We start from the raw sequence: 19,143 nt of genomic DNA on the forward strand, positions 1-19,143 counted from the left end.
GTCACGTGTAATTATTATGAATCACCTGTAAAACTACGATTTATTTCACCAGAAATAGAGTCATTCTTGAAGAGTGAAATTTTTCTGGAACTCGTATGGAATAAAAAGTTCTAGAAGTTTTCAAAACGTTTTAATCGAATTACATTCTCTTTCTTTCCAATCCCGACTCGCATACATTGTATTGGAAATTCTATCCGAACGGCCAGCTGTTGGCATTCATTGATTTCGATCCTCGAGCGGGCAACAAGTTGCCGAGAAGACAATGTAACATCGACGAAGCTAAAATACTTTGAGTAATCGGGGCTGCGTATGGAAAATTCCTATGAATTCATATCCGTCTAAGGAGAGATAAATACAAGCAGGTAAATAATATTTTAAAGAGTAGAGATTCATATAACATAGTCTAATCAGATCATTTAATATTTTAATTAATTACATTTGCTTTTAGTTAAATTTGAACTAAAATTTATACAAAAAGATATACACATAGACGGCAATAAGAAAGAAACATTAAGTTTGTGAAACGAAAATTAAGAGAAATACTATTTTCTAGAGATTTTAATAATTAAATTTGTAAGTAATAGATTTAAGTAGTAGATAGTAAGTAGTAGATTTAGTAATAAAATATCCATTAAAAAGGATTTTCACTTCAAATAATTGCTAATAAAGAGAACAATTAAATAGAAGCATTGAGAAGAATATTTGAAAAGTTTATATATATGTATGTACATATGTAAATTGATATTCATCTCCAAATATCCACATGTTCTAGAATGCAATCGAAGAAGTCGTGAAAGGAAAAACATAAGAAAGCGTTGACGCGTGACAAGAGGAAAAAGGATTTGCAGAATGAAGGGAGAGACGAATATCATCTCCCCTCCAAAGATTAAATAAAAAATAAATCTACCCAATGGGGGGGGGGGGGCAATCAGTCCGAAATAAGCGCCATCTGATCTCATACACTTAACCCATAGCCCATAGCACAGCCGTGGTTTAGTGCATCGCGTGCTCGTGCATCAGTCTTCTTTAAACCGTGGTGGTATGTTTATTGATCATTGATCCCTCGACTTTGGTCGGTACCTATTTTCTATTTCAGAAAGATATCCAACAGATCGAATTTTGTCCCTTCGTGTTTGTCATGATTAAAGATAGAATTAATTTTTGCCAAAATGACGGTTTAACGACAATATGATTAGTAGTAATAATAACAAAGGAAAACAAATGTCAATTAATAATAGGAACGACGACGTTCAAATCAATAAAGAGGGAACAATGGTGTCTGTGTCAACGATTCAACAATCAAATGAGTCCTTCAATAAAATCAACATAGAAGACGGTATAAAACAACAATTGGGTAAGTGATGTTGATGGATATTTATAGAAAACGACAGGATTTTCGAATATTTTGGTTCGCCGTAATAACATAACCAGCTGTGGTTGTCTGATAATTTCATTTCAATTCAGTCGTTTATATCCAAAGATTAACCAGTGCGATGAATTCTATTTCATTATGGTCGTGTTTTATTTTATTCTTCTATTTATTGTAAAGATAAAATTATCGTTGGAAGTCCTATCATCTCCTGGTAATTGTCATTTGTTCTGGAAATATAATGTCTGAGGCCAGAAATATCAAATCAATTGTATAATTACTTTTTTTCCATTAATACTTTTTTTGAGAAAGTACGTTTTTCAATGTTACGTAAGTATATTTTTTTCATACCAAACTCACACGTATTTCATATCAGAATATTCTCATTGTTAAAAAAGTATTATAACAATCGTTTTTAATCAAATTCAGCATATTTACACAATCGACGGCCGGCCATACAGTCACGAACCGACAGCAAAGTACAGAACTTGAGGGAGGAACAAATGGAAAGCAATTTAAAATTATTAAAATTCGTAGCCGATTCCCAGTTGACATTAACTCAAGTTAATGGTCAGAGGAAGCTCGGTCCACCTCCTGGCTGGACAGGACCTCCTCCTGGTCCGAAATGCGAGATTTTTGTCGGCAGTATCCCCCGAGATTATTACGAACCGGAAATTGTTCCTATATTTAGTACTGTAGGAACGATTTATGAGTTACGCTTGATGATGGAATTTTCTGGCATAAATAGGGGTTACTGTTTTATTATGTACACCACTGAAGAAGAGGCAGCTCGTGCTGTTAAAGAATTAGATCAGCATGAAATTTATCCTGGGAAAAGAATCGGTGTTGTTGCAAGCACAAATAATTGTCGGCTTTATATTAATCAGCTGCCTCGAAATCTCGATTCTAAAACAATTATCAAGGTTCGTTGTTAATGTCCTCTGGTTTATTATGTTTTGCTTTCTATCGACTTTTTTATTCTATCGGAGGTGGATCCTTTTATCTTCCTATTTTTGTTTTTTATTTTTGTTTTTTGTTTTTTTTTTTCTTTAGAAAATTTACGAGATGACCGATGAAATCGATAAAGTGGCCGTTTATAGAAATTTCAACGGCTTCGTTTGTTATGTTCTGGTTTCGTATAAAACCCATCGAGGTGCCGCCATGGCGAGAAGAAGATTGGTGCCTGAATCGGCCATGCTTTTTAAAAATTGCGAGGTCAACATAGAATGGGCTAATGCGAACATGACACCTTTTAACGTAGTACGTATAACAATTATTAAATTTACGAGCTTTCTGTAATTAAGCTAAAAAAGCTATGTAGATATTAATTAATTTTGGCAAAGAGAGATCAGTGTTTGCAAATCGTCATCAGTAACAATACGATTTTCCTTTCGCGCGAAAAGAACAATGACATCGGTCAATTATAGTCCCATGAGAAAATGGAACGTGGGTACTTTCCCTTGTTAAGTTGTCTCTGCAAATGGTACTGTGATTTAGTAGAATAAAAAACCTTGCAATATTCGAGCTTTTATTGCAATTTATATCGTGTTGTAATTCAGTTTCCGCTTTTAAGAAAAAAATGACAATCACTCCCTGCTTATTGAATAACAACCATGGTAACCAAGCGTGATTCAATCTTTTATAAATTCTTTTATAGTTAGCTATAGATTTTTCAATTTTATTTACATTTATTCAAGAAAGAAGAATTTAATTTAATAGTACTGTTAATTATTTATCCAAATGTTTACTCAAGATCCGATTATTTTTATATACTCTTGTGCAAATTATAGACTTCAGTATACACAAATTCTTCTTCCGTACTAAAAATCTTGAACAATTCCTTTTTTCAAACTAAAATTACATTCAAAATGAATAAACATTATTTCAAATTATAGTAAGGTCATTTAAATCAATTAGTTCATGTTTCCTTCACAAGAGGCACTGTGAGCGTTGGCGTTCAGTAAAGAAAATGAACAGCGCACAACGATAATCGTGCCCAGTAAATCAGCTGATCGCGTTCTTTCTCGAAGTATTATACGAAGTGTTATACGAAGTATTTTCCGAGATTTACATTACTAACTGGACGAATAAAAAAGGCGGTGAAAATGAGTGCGTTAACGATCGAAAATAGTGAATATTGTGACTATCGCAGTCCCTTGGCAATAAGATACGCTTCGAAGGAAATGCGCTATAACTTCAGCGATCAATATAAGTTCAGCACATGGCGGAAACTATGGATTTATTTGGCCAAGGCAGAGATGGTTCGTAACTGTCGAACAAAATTATCATAACCAGTTTATTCTGTGTATTGTAGCCTCATGTGAAAATAATCAGTTTTTTTCGATTTTACCGGCAGCTGCATGTACAGATACCTCATTTGCTTTGCTTGTTAAGACAAAAACAAGATAACGAATTTATATTCTCCTAATAAAATAATATACGAACATGTAGCCATTAGGCATTAGAGTTAACTATTCGTAAATGATTTTTGTGTAATCAGAAATATTATTCATAATAATATTTATATCACAGTATTGTTTACTATTTTCTGGTATCAATTTAGATAACTCATTATTTTTCTATTCTCTGCTATGTTCTTGCATCCTATTGCTAACACCATGTTTACAATTGGAACAGTTTCGAAAATATATCTTTTCAAAGGTTATCGATAGTTCATCGTGCGTTTCACAAATATGCTAACTTGATCAAATTGTGATTTTGCAAACACAGGACGTCTCTTTGTTAAATTTCAATTATCGGAAATTCTAGATTTCTCGTTTAAAATAAGTCTTTGAATTATTAACAAACTATAGTATGAAGAAAGTGGAACATGTGACGAAGAAGGCAATATAGTAATAACAGAAACGTTTATCGAACCAGTTAAAACTAAAAAGATCGCGGTTCGTGCGAAACAGAAGGCCGTCAATAAACGATCTAACATAATAAACAATCAACGAATGCAAAAATCAATCGATACGTCGGTTCACAAAGGCAGACCCATAAAAGCTGCGTCGTCCAATTCGTTGAAAAGTCACGATAATCCAATAAGTCAATGCAAACTTGAAAAATGTCGATCAAAAAGTTTAGTTTGTTACAATTGTTGTTCGTTGGTGGAACTTGCAAGGAAAAAGTACGCATCAAATGGAGCGTGTGACATCAATGGAAATCTGAGAAACAGTTTAGATCATTCTTTACCGCACGAACATTCCAAGCAGAATTGCGCTCAACCGGATCACTCGAAAGCAGTTCTTCCTGCGATTAGTACATATTTAACGTATTTAAACAAAGGAAAACGCTTGAAGAATCCTAAATGGAACGAGTTGCAAAGATGTTCAAACGATGCTTTAGGTAGTATTCAAGATTTTTCCAAAAATCTAAAGAATATTCCTTCTGATCTAATTAACAATTATAGATTAGAGTGTTCTTGTCATTGTCAGTTTCACGGTAACGGTAGTTTTAATTTACCAACGCTATCTTCGAACGATTTCCAGTCTGTTAATAATTGGAATTCGACGGATAGCTTCGTGAAAGATTTCTCTAAAGCCTTAAACATTTCAAACAAAAGTGATAGTAAAAAATGTGTCAGACAAGAGCATAGAAGTATTTATAAAAGCGAACACATTCCTGTAGAAACTAATGTTCGCCACGTATCGAATAATTGTTTGCATTCTTGCCCTTTGAACGAATCTAATCGTCAACTTGCAAATGGTCACCAGTACAGTAATTGCTATCAAAATTTTGCGATTAATACCGCAGAACAAATTAATGGAACAACCTACGATCAATTTCCAAGTCAAAATGTGTTATCCAATTTACAAAATGTCCAAGAGTTAACTGCATTTCGTCAGGAACCAAATCGTGAACATTTTTCACAACAATTTCCATTGAGTGATGTGAAACCTATGATGATCAATCAGAATTTTAATTGGTTCTCTCCTGAACTTCTGCCTATGGAAGTGTACCGTCGTGAATCTGTAAACATTTCAGGGGTACCTAACAAAATTGTAAACGATTGCAAGTATTCGAACAATCATTAGATGATCAACAATTTGCAGCAGTATAATTACGAATCTTTTTTGAATCCTATATCAAAGTTTAATGGGGGATTCGTACATAAAAATCCAATAAACGCTGTGAATCCTGCCATATATCCGAAAGGCGCGATGTTTGCAAAAGATAAACCACAGTTTGTAGAGCATTTTCGAAGACTTTGAGGATTTATCTTGCCAAGAGATTAACTATAAGGATCATCGAGTATCATATCAGGAAGTTATATAATTTTGTAGTCTTTGCTTCGTTGGGTGCCGTTATGTTGTAATATAAAGTTAAGAAAACACAGATAAGTTGAATTCATGCTAATATTTCATAAAAGTATCTTGAGTTTCATAGATTCATTTGTGTCTTCGTAAACAGAATCGTCTAATTTTCGTAAATAAAGATTTGTAAGAGGAAAAATTTGTGATCAAAATTTTTAACATTCGAGATTGTTATATGACATTATAATACGTGTGTTATGGGCGAATTGAAAGGTTTTGCTAATCAGTATTTGAAAGAAAGTTTGGTGATTCGCCTTTTTTTATAATCTATGTCCTGAATCGTGTGACACAGTTTTGTTTGTTAAGTATATATACTTATTCATTTTTAAACTTATATCTTAAATATAGAACATGGAGTATGGAAAATTTCGTAATTTATATAAGCCGAAATTCCTAATGATTAATTATCACTTCAAGATTTACTATTATACTAATAATGTGAAGTAAAACGCGTTTTATACCAAAGAATAATCTATAATGGCAATCGTTATTTCTTATTATTGTAATTCTCAGAATCTAAATCAACCTTTATATAATTTTATTTTCTAATCGTACTTGTAGTGATGCTCCTTTTTTTCAAAGCTCAACAAATTGTTAAACTCTTTCTATCTTCGATTCTTTGTATCTTGATCTTCATGTGAGATTAAACGATCTCTGTATAATTGCTTATTGTATCCCGTTTATATAACTAAGTGCTTTATGTCGTTGCGATGCAATTGTACAATGAATGTTCAAAGAAAAGCATAATTTCCAAGCGAAAATTACAATTTATTCTAAACACTAGAAATGATGTTAAGATAGATACGATGCTGTTTTATGATACATTATAATATTTTACAATCGTCGCTGACCGTATAACATTGTTAAAAAAACCTTTTTTCTTGTAATCAACAATCTCACACTTTTTTAATGAAATAAATAATGTTTTGGAATATTATATATAAGCTAATAACTTTTTAGTTGTTGACAAGTTTAAGAATGTTCACGCCCTGCTAGTCTAGGAATCATAAAATGATTATTTACAATATATAGACAAATTTCAATGAGTGAACTTATTTATGTCTACGTTGTTTGCTGTTTCCTACTAATTCGTTCGACATACAATCTTCATTTATGTACATGAATATTTTTCCTTAATCATCTAAGAACACATTTTATCTGTTTTTCTCTTTTTTTTTTTTTTTTTTTTTTTTTTTTGAAAAAATTATGCTGGCACACTTGATTGTGCAGGGCTTGGTATTGAAGCACATTGTGGACAATTGTCGGATTTATTTCGAGTGCTCTGAAAATGAAAATAAGCGTAACGTAAATTACTAAATAAGTTCCATGCAACAAAACTGAACTTCTTACCTGACTGCTCTTCGTATGTAGATACTCGCCACATCCAGTGCATTTTAAACGTTTTTGCTCACCTTTACATAATCCCTAAGATATTGAAAACAATATGTTTATATATATTGTATATATTATTGATATTATGCTATCTATGCATAATATGTAAAATATTCCTCTGATTTTTACCTTTATCGTATTTGGAGTCGCGCAATATTCACAGTAGAATCGTCCTTGCTTGTCTCTATAAGCAGTATAATGTAAGGAACTAGGCGATACAGGTACCTGGGAAAACGTTAACTCAAATAATAAAATAAAACATGTCATTAAATACATATATATTTAATGTTAAAGTCTCAAGAATTAACCTGTGTCCTGTCGCAAACTGGACAAATATTTATAACTTTTCGTTCAGGATTGGTCTGTTTCTCTTCGATAAGTCCCTACAAAATATTTTATAAAGTTGCGTTATTTATTAAAGACTAACATATGATTTGTATTTTTAGTAAATAAAATTATTCTAGAATTTTTCTTAATTAATTTGTTGTACGATTACCTCTGCTGTCTCTATCTTCCTGGGATTAGAACTCCCACTATAATCAGGAGTTTGGATATCGACCTCAGTGTATCTGAAAATATTGTTTGAAATGCGAATAAAAGTATATTCATGGTTTTTAGAGAAAAATCGTGTATCTACTTTAGAAGCGAATTTAAAATGATATATTATTTTCTTACGACAGTTTAGTAGGTTCAACTTTGTTGTTTTTTCGGAACCCATACATTCTTTTCGTTCTGGTAGCTGAATTGGTCATTTCTGTATGAGCACTAGGGAATAAAGGTACGAAGAAAGATTATTTATGGAACTATGCGGCAGAAGTAGGTTTAAAGCAATAAATGCAAACAATTTCCGGTGTATTATCAGCTGTGTATTACGGTTAAACAAGATAGGAAATATGCAGGTCACAGTTGCATTTTACAACGCGTTTCACTTTAAAGTCAGATTGATAGCATTTCCCTGCACTGTGCTGATAAAATTGGGATTAAGGTAGTATTTTGTAAAGCTTATTTATATGCTATTGTAAGATGCGTCTTTTTGGTATTTTTGTTAAACAGAATCTGCAGAAGAGCTACTACGTCCACTCTTGACTCGTATATTTATTCATGTTTGAAACACAAGATGAAATTAATTTTTTGAAAGGTCTACGATAGAATAATTCCTTAATGCAAAGATAAAAAAATAAAAATAACTTATTCGTATCTAAAATGCAGAATAAAATTCAAAACCATCCTTTTCTCTTCTACTTGTTATTCGCATTTCAGAGAATTTCATTCCTTATCACATTCTTTTCAAGTAGAAACCTATTATCTAAACGAAAAAAGGAAACAAAGTACCTAACAATTATTATTATTTAATCCAAATGGAAGTATTTCTTACGTCTGTGTTTCCGCTTGAGATTGAGATTCCGAATCAGTTTCCAATACCTGTTCTACAGTTGATTTATCATTCTTCAATCGATCATTAGAAACTTTAGGCTTTTTTACATTTTCTTTCAAATTCAGACATAGTGTATAGTTTAACGCTTCGTCCATGCTGATCGAATCTTCAGTAAGAGTACTCTTCTTTTCATCTTTCTGATCAGCATCAATTTTCCGTTGTTTATCGTCTTCTTTATTACCTTCAAATATCGATGGATTCTCTGGTTTCGTTCTCGATTGATTCTCGATTTCTTGTGTACAATTTATCATTTCTGCTACCTGGCATGATGGGGGAATTAACACCTTCGATTCTACAGGATTCAACTTATGGATATTTTCCAATTGGCTGTCTGTAGCTTCCAAAACAGAATTTGACGTTTCTAACGTGGGGGATACCGTTGGGTTTTTAGATATGGAATCTGTTTCCTTGAAAGATTTCTCTGGTTTGTTCGCAGAAGGTTCCACATCTTTATTTAACTTTGTCTTCTGTGGAGATTTCGACTTGTTCGCCCTACTCGTTGGTTTTACTTTCTTCTTCTCATCTTTCTCATTTTTATTTTTCTTCGCCTCCTTCTCCTTTTTCGCTGCATTTACCTTTACCTTCTTCACTTCTTCTGATTCACCTTTCTTCCTGTTAACACATACATATACTAAGTCGATGAAATAATAATTCAAGATAAAAGAAGTTTGTGTTTCTCTCATGGCAAAGCTATGTACATAAAATATGCTTACGTCGCTTTCGAGGCAGTTTGGCACGACATGTGAGTTTTCGGCGTCACGCAGTAAGAACCGAGAGTGAATTTTGTGATTTTCGTTTCCGAGACTCCTCTTAAATTCGGATTTTGCGCTTCGTGTTGGGTGCCTTCGAAAAAGGTAATGTCTAGTGATTAATTTAAGAAATTAAATAGCAGCACTATAGATACGCCGATGTAAGGAAGATAAGAAAGGAGTATAAAACTAAAAGGAAATACGTGAAATTTTTTCTACATCCAATATATAGCCGAAGCATTTTCTGTGGCACAATAGAACGTTGCGTTGTTCTCGTTTGTTCTCGTTTGCCGAAGAAATAATCACTTTTCTACGTTTTATCCGTATATTTACCATAATTTAAAACGTTTTATAATATTGGAAGATGATTATACTGTTAGAACTAAGAAAAATCACGCGTTTGCTGTCAAATTAACTCCTGTACTCGCAACCTGATTTAGGCGAGCTTTCTCACTCGTCAACATATCGTAGGATTTCTTCTCCACCGATTGCACTCTGTCCGTTTGTTCCTTTACTGTTTCCTTATCTTGCTTCGATTGCTCTACCCGCTGCGTTTGCTGCTGTTGACTTTGCTGCGATACTTGAATTATACCTGTGACACACCTACAACTAATCACGATAAAAATGATTAAAATATATTTCATTCGTTCATCGAAGTAACGTCAATTGTGCCAATCATTTATAAATGCAGCATAATGATACCAACCTTGTACAACACGTTGATCCTCTAAGAAGTTGTAAAAATGCAGGACAAGGTACGCAAGGAGCTTGTTGAATCGTAGGCTGCATCACAGCTGAAGAGCTTGCGAAAAATTGTATAGCGCGATTGCATAGCTCGCATCTGCTCACAGTTTGCACAGGCATCTCTTTTACTTCTCGCTGAGTCTGATTAAATCTTCGTAATTAGCAAAGTAATCGAGTTTGACGTAACAATAACTAATTGCGAACAAGATTAAGGGATAAATATGTTTAAAGAAAATGTTATTGTATTTAAATTTACATCGAGAAAATATCTTTATAGTTTAATTACTGCGTTCTATAGCGCGCATTTGTATCATTACTTGGCACTGTCTGCTCAATGTTTGCTGATGATCCGTTTGAACATCAGCAACTTCTACGTAGCACAAGCTCCGTGCACTTGTTGGACAATCGACGTATTGCCGTCGACGTCCAAATGAAACCTTTCTGTGACTGTGATCAGCGACTACGTCTTCCTCACCGAAAGGTACTTTGATGCTGCTGACGCTGGTCATCAGGTCATGTTTGACCGTCTAGATTGTAGAGAGATACCTTAAAAGAAACGTTACACTCCAGGAACATAGATTACTTACTATTAATATTATAATACTATTATGAAATTGACCTATCAACTGGTAGATAATTTGTAAAATTCGTCTTAGATGACTATTTATTAGATCTTATTTAAATAGATTTTATCTAGGAATGTATCGTTCTTGCTTGAACTCTGAAATCAGCAGAAGCAAAGTTTCTATCTTTCTACTTTTCTATCCTTCTATAAAGTTTTATGTTCAATGTTTCAACTCACTTCGGCGGACAAGGGGCCACAGGTTTCCTTCTGAAACAATACTTCAGTCGGCTTCGCGTAACAGCACTGCCGACAGAGATTGCAGGTACGTTTCCAAAATCTGACACGGAACACATAGTTCACTAATAGGAAAATCGGAATTGGAAAATTTTATTCGACTTGGGACTTACGCGAGTACCAATGAGACTTCGATTATGAAGAGGATAAACGCGAAAAGAGAAAGACACGCCATTGTTATTATGTACCATGGTGAAGAGTAACTTAATAATAGAAGGATTCCAGCGATTGCGAAGAATATCGTGCCCAATAAGGAAAAAAGAAACATCTGCAATAAAAATGTTTTATGCTTCTCTTTGACATTAATTTATATCTTTATTGTGATAGATACGATGTAAAAATTAATGTTAATTTTTCGTGGAAACTTTCTTCATACAAGTGATTACCGGCATCGTGTTCAATTCTCCTCCGATGAACTGACTAATTAGATCGATCGACAAGACGAAAACGTACACTCCAGCAAGCACGATCAGTAAAATACACGTTATAGATGGTAAAGTAGAATCACCCAGTGATATCGTGTAAATGATAAGTACAAAGATCAGTAGTACCACTAGCTAATTAATCAAAAAGTCTCGTTTAATTACCACTTTCATTCAATTAATTTCGATGGAATATCCTCGAGTGTAATATCAGCTAGAGTAGTGTATCGCAATATCATGTTTGTAATTAATACTCACGAATTGGAATATTCTGAGAGGTCTTATTACTAATCGAACGCACGCGCTGATTCTGTTTAATTTCTTCGTTTCCAATTTAGAATTTGACTTGCTCTCTGAGGAATATACACTTTTATACAAATTATTTGAGTCTGGAAAAAAGATTTCGTGTTGCAAGGAGAAATAAAACTCGTAGAAGGAGGATGGTTGGAAGATAATTTAAACCTTCATGCTCCATGATCAATTGACTTTAGGAAGTTTTATATCAGCTTCCTGTCATCGGGCGAACCTCTATCATCGCTTTTTACATTTTGTTTATTGTTATGATATATGTTATGTTATATCGAAACGTCGCGTATCGATAGATTTGCAAATTTTCTTCTACGACGATATTCAAGAGAGTGTGATCATCTCGTCGTGTCAATTAGGCAACAGAGAGATTGTTGTTAGTAATGTTGATTAAAACGTGTCGTGTAATGAATTACAATCCGCTATTATTAAAGCAATGGATATGGAACTTGGAACTGAAAATTGAAGAATAAAACACGTTATTCTTCCAACGCTTATTTTGTACATGTATTATATGGCGTACATTATAATACATCTTTTTATATACTTTCGTTCTCTTTTATAATAAGTTTTACATTTGGCTTATAAAATTATATAACAAAGGATTATCGATATGAAATATTAATTCGTGAACATCTTGTATTACAAGATGTCGATTAGTATTAAAATTGGACGGAATGTATTTTGATAAAGACACATCAATTTTTGTCAAATCTATATAATAGATTTATAAATTGATAAATGTATATAAAGACGAATTATAATTTTTGGTCTTATCATAGTTACAATTATTAATATAAAAAGTATAATTTTTGTCACTAATTATCTAAAAATATTCATGGCAATTCTGAGATTTGTAGCATATATAAAATGTATGATATCAACAAGTAAGAAACAGAGACTACAGATTATATTATTATACATATATTATACTATACGTACGTATAAGAACACTACTCTAGTTATCCAAACTTTCGATTATAAATAATATTTAATATATGTGTATGTATATATATATATATATATATATATATATATGTATATATATACATATATATATACATATATATATATATATATTGTTTAATGGATCTTTATGATTTCTTAAAAATATGAAAAATATACCGTATATATCATAAAATATACCATATATGTAGAAAATCTTTGGAGATTAATCTTTGTTAATTGCTAAATTTGCTACGTTGCTAAAAGGAAAGACTAAAGTTAAGAACTTTATGAAACTATTAATCCAAAATATTATTCTGATCTATCAGTTAAAACTATTTTCTACAGTATACAATTCACTGCATCATTTGATTTGTACATTTCCTATAAATATCTACTCTTCTAACCTACGCGTATAATCAAGTAACACCTAACTAGATCGTCGTTAAGACGATTGGACGGAATCAGAACTTACAACTAATCTTTGAATATTTGGCTCGTGAATTATTTTTGGGCCTTATATCAGTGTACATTATTTTTACATTTTTCATTTTTCAGTATATGATGTAGAACACATTCGGTGGGAAACCATCTCTTTTCGATTCTTCTGTTTCTTTTCTTTCATCACCTCTTGTGATAAGCCATTTTATAAAATACGTGACATATTTAACATCAGCTATCTCTTTTTTCTCCATAGAAACGACATTTTTTTCAAAATTTACATAACATTAAATATTCATATTTTTACTGACTTATTGACAACCTATTCTCCTAGTTACATCAAGCAGGCATTTGTAAGTATAATTCTCACGAATGTTTCATACTCGTTCTCCTAATCTAAAGACCGTTACGCCGTATCTTTCCTTCTTACTCGATGGTTTTTGACGAGTAAATGATGAAGAATACTTCCAAGAAGAAAACTGCAGCATTGACAAATGTGAACACTGCGCCTGATATGAACATATCCATGTACTGTTTGCTGGGATACAATTCGTTGTTGCTGTAGTAAGGGCCGAGAATCTTTGTCCAATTATAGACAATTATGCTTCCAGCGACGATGTGCAGGAGCCCACCGACTGAAGAGAACAATATCAACTGCAATCAGAGCAGATCGATGTTACTCAAAAATGTATCGAGATCGACGATCTACTTTTACTTCCATTTTTCAAGGATAATAATCATAAACATAGAGAACGTGCGCAGTTCATAACTTCAAACATAGTGTCTTTTTAAATATTCAAAGAGTAATTTGAAGAAAAAAGTTAGCATGACAAACTCGTAGATTTCTGAAACATTAATTTCAGTTATTTCTTAAATGTTTCATTGGTCTTGCCATGTAAGAAACGCGTCCTGTCATGTAATAGGATATTTAGAGAAAAATTTTCAGTTTACGAATAAATTGCCTAGAAATAGAATTTTCTGTGGATTACGCCGAGCACACGTTTGAAACTTGGAACGAATTATGCTATTTCTAAAATTCCTTGTATCGTTCAAAGGAGGTCACGCAGTCGTTCACTTTTGCGCCGAACCTCGCAATTATTCTACGTGTTATCACAGTTGTGAGACACGAACGACACTAATTATCGTATTTCTCGAAGCGACCAGTCCTAGATACTGTAAGTTCCGATCGTTTCGTGAACATAGACGTTGTAAAGTAGGTGATCGATAAACAGTACGGGGACTTGGACGTTGATAAGTTATGAATTTTAATCAAACTAGAACGGAACACGTGCATGGTTTCGAACAGTTTAGTCAGCTCGGAAATAGTCGAAGCTTGGTATCGTGATATATTTTTAATACTTGACAGACTAGTACGAAAGAAACAGTCGTAGATTGTAATAACCTAAGTATTAAAATTAAATTAGCTTTGGGTCTCTTGGATGGATTTCCAGTGCCCCAGAAAATTACAATTTACAGATAATATCGAAGATAGATCGATACAGATATTAGAGGCCACTTGCTGTCTCATTGTCATTTATGAGCTATGAAAAATAAGTGAATCTTGGTTACCTTACGTTGAATACTTAACAATCTCGTCCTGAAAATAGTACAAATATCTTGTCCTTTTTGATGGGAGAAAGTTTTTAATGTATTCACAAATAATAATCATGAACGCGATACTTCTAAAAATAAGCTGTTGTACTGTTTAAAAAATTGTCTCAACATACAATTTGTTAAAATAGATTTCTCATTCATAAATTACAGTCGTGATTATGACTGTCGATTTACACTAAAACGTGCGAATAATTTTACAAACGAGGACGAAGAGTTTTCTGGAGACACGAAGGACGTTTGTTAGTTATTAAATATGCAGTTTCTGCATGATGATTTAGCAAATGGGTACGGTTCTAACTGGAGACCAATAAAACGACGGAAACTCCGACCTTGTTGACAGATTTATGTCGAAAATACTAAACATGGGAAATGAAACTGACGTGATACTATTCGTCCTTTGGTGATCGTCACGCGATCCCTTGATTGCGACGCTTCGCCCATTTATTATCGCTAGACCTGTCACGTAATCTGTTTTCTGGTTCGCAGAATCTCGCGTTAAATTAATTGAAGCGATCGGTTTTTAAATAATTTACGACAGGAATGTCTACATATTTTATTCTTTACATTAAATCAAAGATTATTCCATCGTACGAATTATTTTATGAATTTCTATCTTTGAAACGCACGCTTATTGTTACGTTTTCTAAACTATACTGACGATTTTAAGTGAATAGAACTTACGGTTCTTTTCGGTATTCGATCTCCCAATAGTTGACAAATGATGAAAAGCGTGTTGATTATCAGGTAGCCAGCAATAGTGATGTAAATTATCGCAGCATCGTCAAGCTTGAAATGCATTCTAATCATGATCTTCTGGAACGAATTTAACGGATCGACGACTAATCCGATAGCGAACACAGCTAAAACCTGTCAAATGCAAATTTCAAATGCTAACGCATCGAGAAATATTTGTAACTGGATTGTTATTAACCATAAAGTACAAATATTCGTTCATTCGAAGAAGAACACGAATTAATTACTAAAATTTGTTCACTGAATTATTCGTCATTTTATCATGATTAAATAAGTACTTACAATTTCCAAGAGCTTCATCGCAAGAGGCATAAGCTTCGCCACTTTCAGCTCCTTATGAACATGCTGGCTCTCCTGCTGATTATCATCTGCCATTCTGACTCTACGGGGTTTTCCTCTGCCGTCACCCAGTTTGGAAGATTTTGGGTTTATCCTTCGTTCACGATCAATTCTTTCCACCCCTCAAGCACATCAAACCTTGGTAGTAGCAAATAGCACGATAAGCATCTGAATTACTGAGGAGAACGTGTACATGAATTAGAGACCAATGGACGCGAAAAGCGGTTTCAGACACATGAGGTAGCTTGCATGTTGAATAAAGATTTCATGATTTCTGCTTTCACGTACACTTCAATTCATACTCTGTTTATTCTCCATTATTACTCCACTTCGAAAATTTCTGAAAGATTTCCCAAGATACTTGACGACGTTGGATATTTCAGCTTAAATCGTTTACTATATTATTGCATCTTGAAATCGCGCGGAACGTCGCAAATAGTTTATCTCTCTCATTATACCTGAATTGATATCCTTACACAGAATTAGCGTTCTTAACATTCTTGACTCATACGTATTACACAACCATAGACAGACACATGACTCAATGATAGAGTACTCTACACCAATCTACAGAAATATTTATTTCACTACGACTTATTTGTAAAGTATCGTTGAGAAAATTAACCGAAGAGTTTAATGAAAAAGTAAGTTTTAAAAATTCTTGAAAAGCACCGTATAAATATCCAAACAATAGATACATACCTTTTTCAACGTGTTCCTCGTGGACCCTTCCACTCACGTGAACTAATATCCACAAAATTTCTTCCAGTCGAAGAATCCACCGCACCGCGCACTATCTTCAGTCGCACTTTCTTCTCTACGCAAATATTTTGTAATTTTAATCACAAAATCCTTCACAGTTAAATCGCTCGAGTGAATCACAATTCCAAGGCTAACCCAACCGGGAAGATCCTGGAGATTGGTTACGATCGATGCAGTGGACGCGTGTTGTTAGAAGTCCAGCCACGCTAATCGTGCGATATAGTGTGGTATTGTCGGAGAAACATGCAGTTGCACGCTGTGTGGCGGACAAACTTAAACTGGAACGTCAAGCGTGACACACTGCGAGGCTACGCGTCGTACGTGCAAGTTGCGCAGGCGGTCTGCCGACTCTGTTAACCAGGTTCACCGTATGACCGTGTCGCATTCGTTTGCTCCTGTACGTGTCATTGCCGTGTAATTTCACGAAAACGATCCTCGTGTACTTTCTAATTCGTTTAATTGACGCATTTCCGCCAGAATGGATGCATCAAATTGATTGTCACGAAGAACTTCTTTCTTTCTCTCCTTTTATTACTTCTACTTCCGGCGAGGAAGGTACCGCGAAGAAACTAGAATTACGTAACAATTACCGTGGATTTCTTGTTTGTTCTACTATTTCTTGGCCGTGGAAATTCTTTATGGAAAGAATGGTACCGTTACTTTTAATGCTGAGCAGTTGTTAGTCATTGCTTTTGTTAAGTAGCTTTGGGTGGGATATTTTATCGTAGAGGGCAGAATAATTGGGTTTGTGGGCGAGGCTTCTTCTTCTCGGTTAAATTGCTCGAGACGAAGAACGATTTGAACGAAATTCGTCTTATGATGATGATTTAGTTGATATATTTATCTTATTTCACGGTATGTTTGAGAAATTAGAGAATGTCTGCGACATACGGACTGCTAACAATTAGATGCGTTCCTCGAATGATCGTCGCAGTCAGTGTCATTATGTGGTCAATACTGGGAAGACAGGCGTTGTGTCGGCGTATTGTAATCGTTGTAAATATCAGTATTATAGTAAGATACGAATTTAAAAACATCGACAGAAACTTAGGACCTCTCTTCTTCTTCTTTAGAAATAGAATTTCAGATCTTTGCAATTGCAAACTTAAATTATTTTATTGAATTCCCAATGTCCCATAAAATTACAGTGTACAGTAGATCAGATATTAGGACTTCCTTGCATTTTGTGCTTGCATAGTAAAATTTAGTAATCGCACCTCATTACTAATTATTATGTTTGAAGATTCACAAATCGTGAAAAATCAATCTAAACCCTTACAAAGTCGGAATAAAATTATTTCTGAATAAAAACCAACAACTCCTTTCTCCATGATTGTACATATAGTGGAGTCTCGCTTATCCGAGTCCCGCTTAACCGAAGTTCTGTATTATCCAAAGTAGTTTGAACTTTGCCGTAACTTCATTTTTTCGAAATTTTAACAGAAAGAGTATGAACGTGCGAATAGTCAGATATCGTGAAAGCAGTTAATCAAACACTCAACAAATTTACGATTAAATAAACGAAGAATGGTTGTAGAAAATACTGCAAGTGTCCACATTGAGAAACGTTGTTGTCTCATTGGAAAATGTTTTATCATACTAATCAGAATACTGTAGTATAGAATTTAAGTGCAATTTCCTATTCTAAATAGTTATTAGTAACGCTAGAAGATGGTATCACTGTTACTTCTAACGTCGCCTCTAGAGAAAAACAGCAAGATAAAATATAGCAATAAACGTCAGCTAATTGTTTCTCGGCTTTTGTTTACAAATAAAAGTTGCCACATACATGGTTCTCTACAGATACACTTTTCTTTTTTCATGAATATGGACTACATTACAACGTAATACTCTTTCTCTTCCCCCTGAAAAATTGGTTTTCTGACATCTACAGTGTTTTCTACAAACCTTTCTTTGAAAGCAATGAAATAAACCTAAATACACGTAGCATAACATTATCAAAATGCTTTCTATGATTTTATTATATGATTTACGAACGCTAATAGACCTTTCCGTATTATTCGAGGATAATCGAGGTTCCACTGTATCTGTAAACTTCTCTTGTCGATCACGTTGCCACGTAGTTAAATAATGCCTCGACTGCTAGACGCCCAAGTTATGATTTGGAAAAAGACTCCGGTAATCGGAGCCTGTGACGAAGGGCGAAGTAACTGCGGCATTTAATTCACGAACACGTGTTGTTGATACATCGAAAGGTATGCATCGGTGCATGCTGGACTTCACGTGACTCACGATGTATAATTTGCGTGAACGTATTGCGGATGTGTACACGTGCACAAAAACCATCGAGCTTTGGCCATTTCCACGTCACGTTTAAACACGTATAAACGAAAGCAGGATCGGGTCGAGAGCGCCAGAATAAAAGGGCCACGGCGAATATTTCCTTCCTGAACCGATCTGAAATCGGTTCGTACACCGGCCTCTTGAATCGTATTACTCTTGAGTAATGTTGTGAAATAATTTCTATACTGCTCCTTTTTCCTTGATTTCATGCGGTGTATCGCATTTCCTACGCAACACATTTTCTTAAATATATTCAACAAACGTCTGTGCTCTTGTTAAAGCGATGTAATACTGTATTTCTTGTTTATTTGAATTGCTTTTTCTCCCCGGTAGTTTCTTTTACAATAAATTTTTAAGACTATATCTAAGTATGATTATAGGTTGTTATTGAAT

At 33.9% G+C, this 19,143-nt stretch overlaps 4 protein-coding genes across 6 annotated transcripts in view; 2 read left to right on the forward strand and 2 right to left on the reverse strand.

Moving 5' to 3' along the window:
* On the forward strand, positions 1–6,622 carry LOC126873058 (uncharacterized). Of its 2 annotated transcripts, XM_050633537.1 has the most exons (6): positions 1–362; positions 449–573; positions 773–1,354; positions 1,799–2,292; positions 2,423–2,629; positions 4,183–6,622. In XM_050633537.1, the coding sequence occupies exons 3-6, from the start codon at positions 1,189–1,191 to the stop codon at positions 5,404–5,406; spliced, it is 2,091 nt and encodes a 696-aa protein (XP_050489494.1). In that variant the 5' UTR covers positions 1–362; positions 449–573; positions 773–1,188; the 3' UTR covers positions 5,407–6,622. The 2 variants fall into 2 exon arrangements, with proteins under 2 accessions (XP_050489494.1, XP_050489495.1); XM_050633538.1 differs by lacking the exons at positions 1–362; positions 449–573 and adding an exon at positions 1,550–1,699 and having other exon boundaries at positions 1,227–1,354.
* Positions 3,313–19,143, forward strand: part of LOC126873062 (adenylosuccinate lyase) — a 25,392-nt gene continuing 9,561 nt past the window's right edge. Inside the window, exon 1 of the mRNA XM_050633550.1 lies at positions 3,313–3,630. Coding sequence (XP_050489507.1) covers positions 3,475–3,630 — 156 coding nt within the window. The 5' untranslated portion in view covers positions 3,313–3,474. The remainder of the gene's footprint in view (positions 3,631–19,143) is intronic.
* Positions 6,433–11,931, reverse strand: LOC126873061 (uncharacterized). Its single transcript, XM_050633549.1, has 11 exons — positions 10,323–11,931; positions 9,968–10,146; positions 9,716–9,870; positions 9,226–9,355; positions 8,453–9,124; positions 7,753–7,842; positions 7,574–7,646; positions 7,386–7,460; positions 7,207–7,302; positions 7,036–7,110; positions 6,433–6,967 (listed from the first exon to the last, which is right to left on the reverse strand). Exons 1-11 carry the CDS (start codon positions 10,512–10,514, stop codon positions 6,890–6,892), a joined length of 1,815 nt encoding a protein of 604 aa, XP_050489506.1. The 5' UTR covers positions 10,515–11,931; the 3' UTR covers positions 6,433–6,889.
* Positions 12,072–16,804, reverse strand: LOC126873073 (uncharacterized). Of its 2 annotated transcripts, XM_050633570.1 has the most exons (4): positions 16,387–16,804; positions 15,628–15,822; positions 15,274–15,459; positions 12,072–13,632 (listed from the first exon to the last, which is right to left on the reverse strand). In XM_050633570.1, exons 2-4 carry the CDS (start codon positions 15,718–15,720, stop codon positions 13,405–13,407), a joined length of 507 nt encoding a protein of 168 aa, XP_050489527.1. In that variant the 5' UTR covers positions 15,721–15,822; positions 16,387–16,804; the 3' UTR covers positions 12,072–13,404. The 2 variants fall into 2 exon arrangements, with proteins under 2 accessions (XP_050489527.1, XP_050489528.1); XM_050633571.1 differs by lacking the exon at positions 16,387–16,804 and having other exon boundaries at positions 15,628–15,842.

This window comes from Bombus huntii, chromosome 14 (genome assembly GCF_024542735.1).
Source record: "Bombus huntii isolate Logan2020A chromosome 14, iyBomHunt1.1, whole genome shotgun sequence".
Lineage (NCBI taxonomy): Eukaryota > Metazoa > Arthropoda > Insecta > Hymenoptera > Apidae > Bombus > Bombus huntii.

Excerpts from the sequence above, each read along its gene's own strand:
- LOC126873058 (XM_050633537.1), top strand. The coding sequence starts at position 1,189 with ATGATTAGTAGTAATAATAACAAAGGAAAACAAATGTCAATTAATAAT. Across the intron at positions 1,355-1,798 it reads CGGTATAAAACAACAATTGG|CATATTTACACAATCGACGG; the intron begins GTAAGTGATGTT and ends AATCAAATTCAG. Across the intron at positions 2,293-2,422 it reads ATTCTAAAACAATTATCAAG|AAAATTTACGAGATGACCGA; the intron begins GTTCGTTGTTAA and ends TTTTTTCTTTAG.
- LOC126873061 (XM_050633549.1), bottom strand. The coding sequence starts at position 10,514 with ATGACCAGCGTCAGCAGCATCAAAGTACCTTTCGGTGAGGAAGACGTA. Across the intron at positions 7,843-8,452 it reads TCTCAAGCGGAAACACAGAC|TGCTCATACAGAAATGACCA; the intron begins GTAAGAAATACT and ends TTTATTCCCTAG. Across the intron at positions 7,111-7,206 it reads CGACTCCAAATACGATAAAG|GGATTATGTAAAGGTGAGCA; the intron begins GTAAAAATCAGA and ends TCAATATCTTAG.
- LOC126873073 (XM_050633570.1), bottom strand. The coding sequence starts at position 15,720 with ATGGCAGATGATAATCAGCAGGAGAGCCAGCATGTTCATAAGGAGCTG. Across the intron at positions 15,460-15,627 it reads CGATGAAGCTCTTGGAAATT|GTTTTAGCTGTGTTCGCTAT; the intron begins GTAAGTACTTAT and ends TGCATTTGACAG. Across the intron at positions 13,633-15,273 it reads ATCGAATACCGAAAAGAACC|TTGATATTGTTCTCTTCAGT; the intron begins GTAAGTTCTATT and ends CTCTGATTGCAG.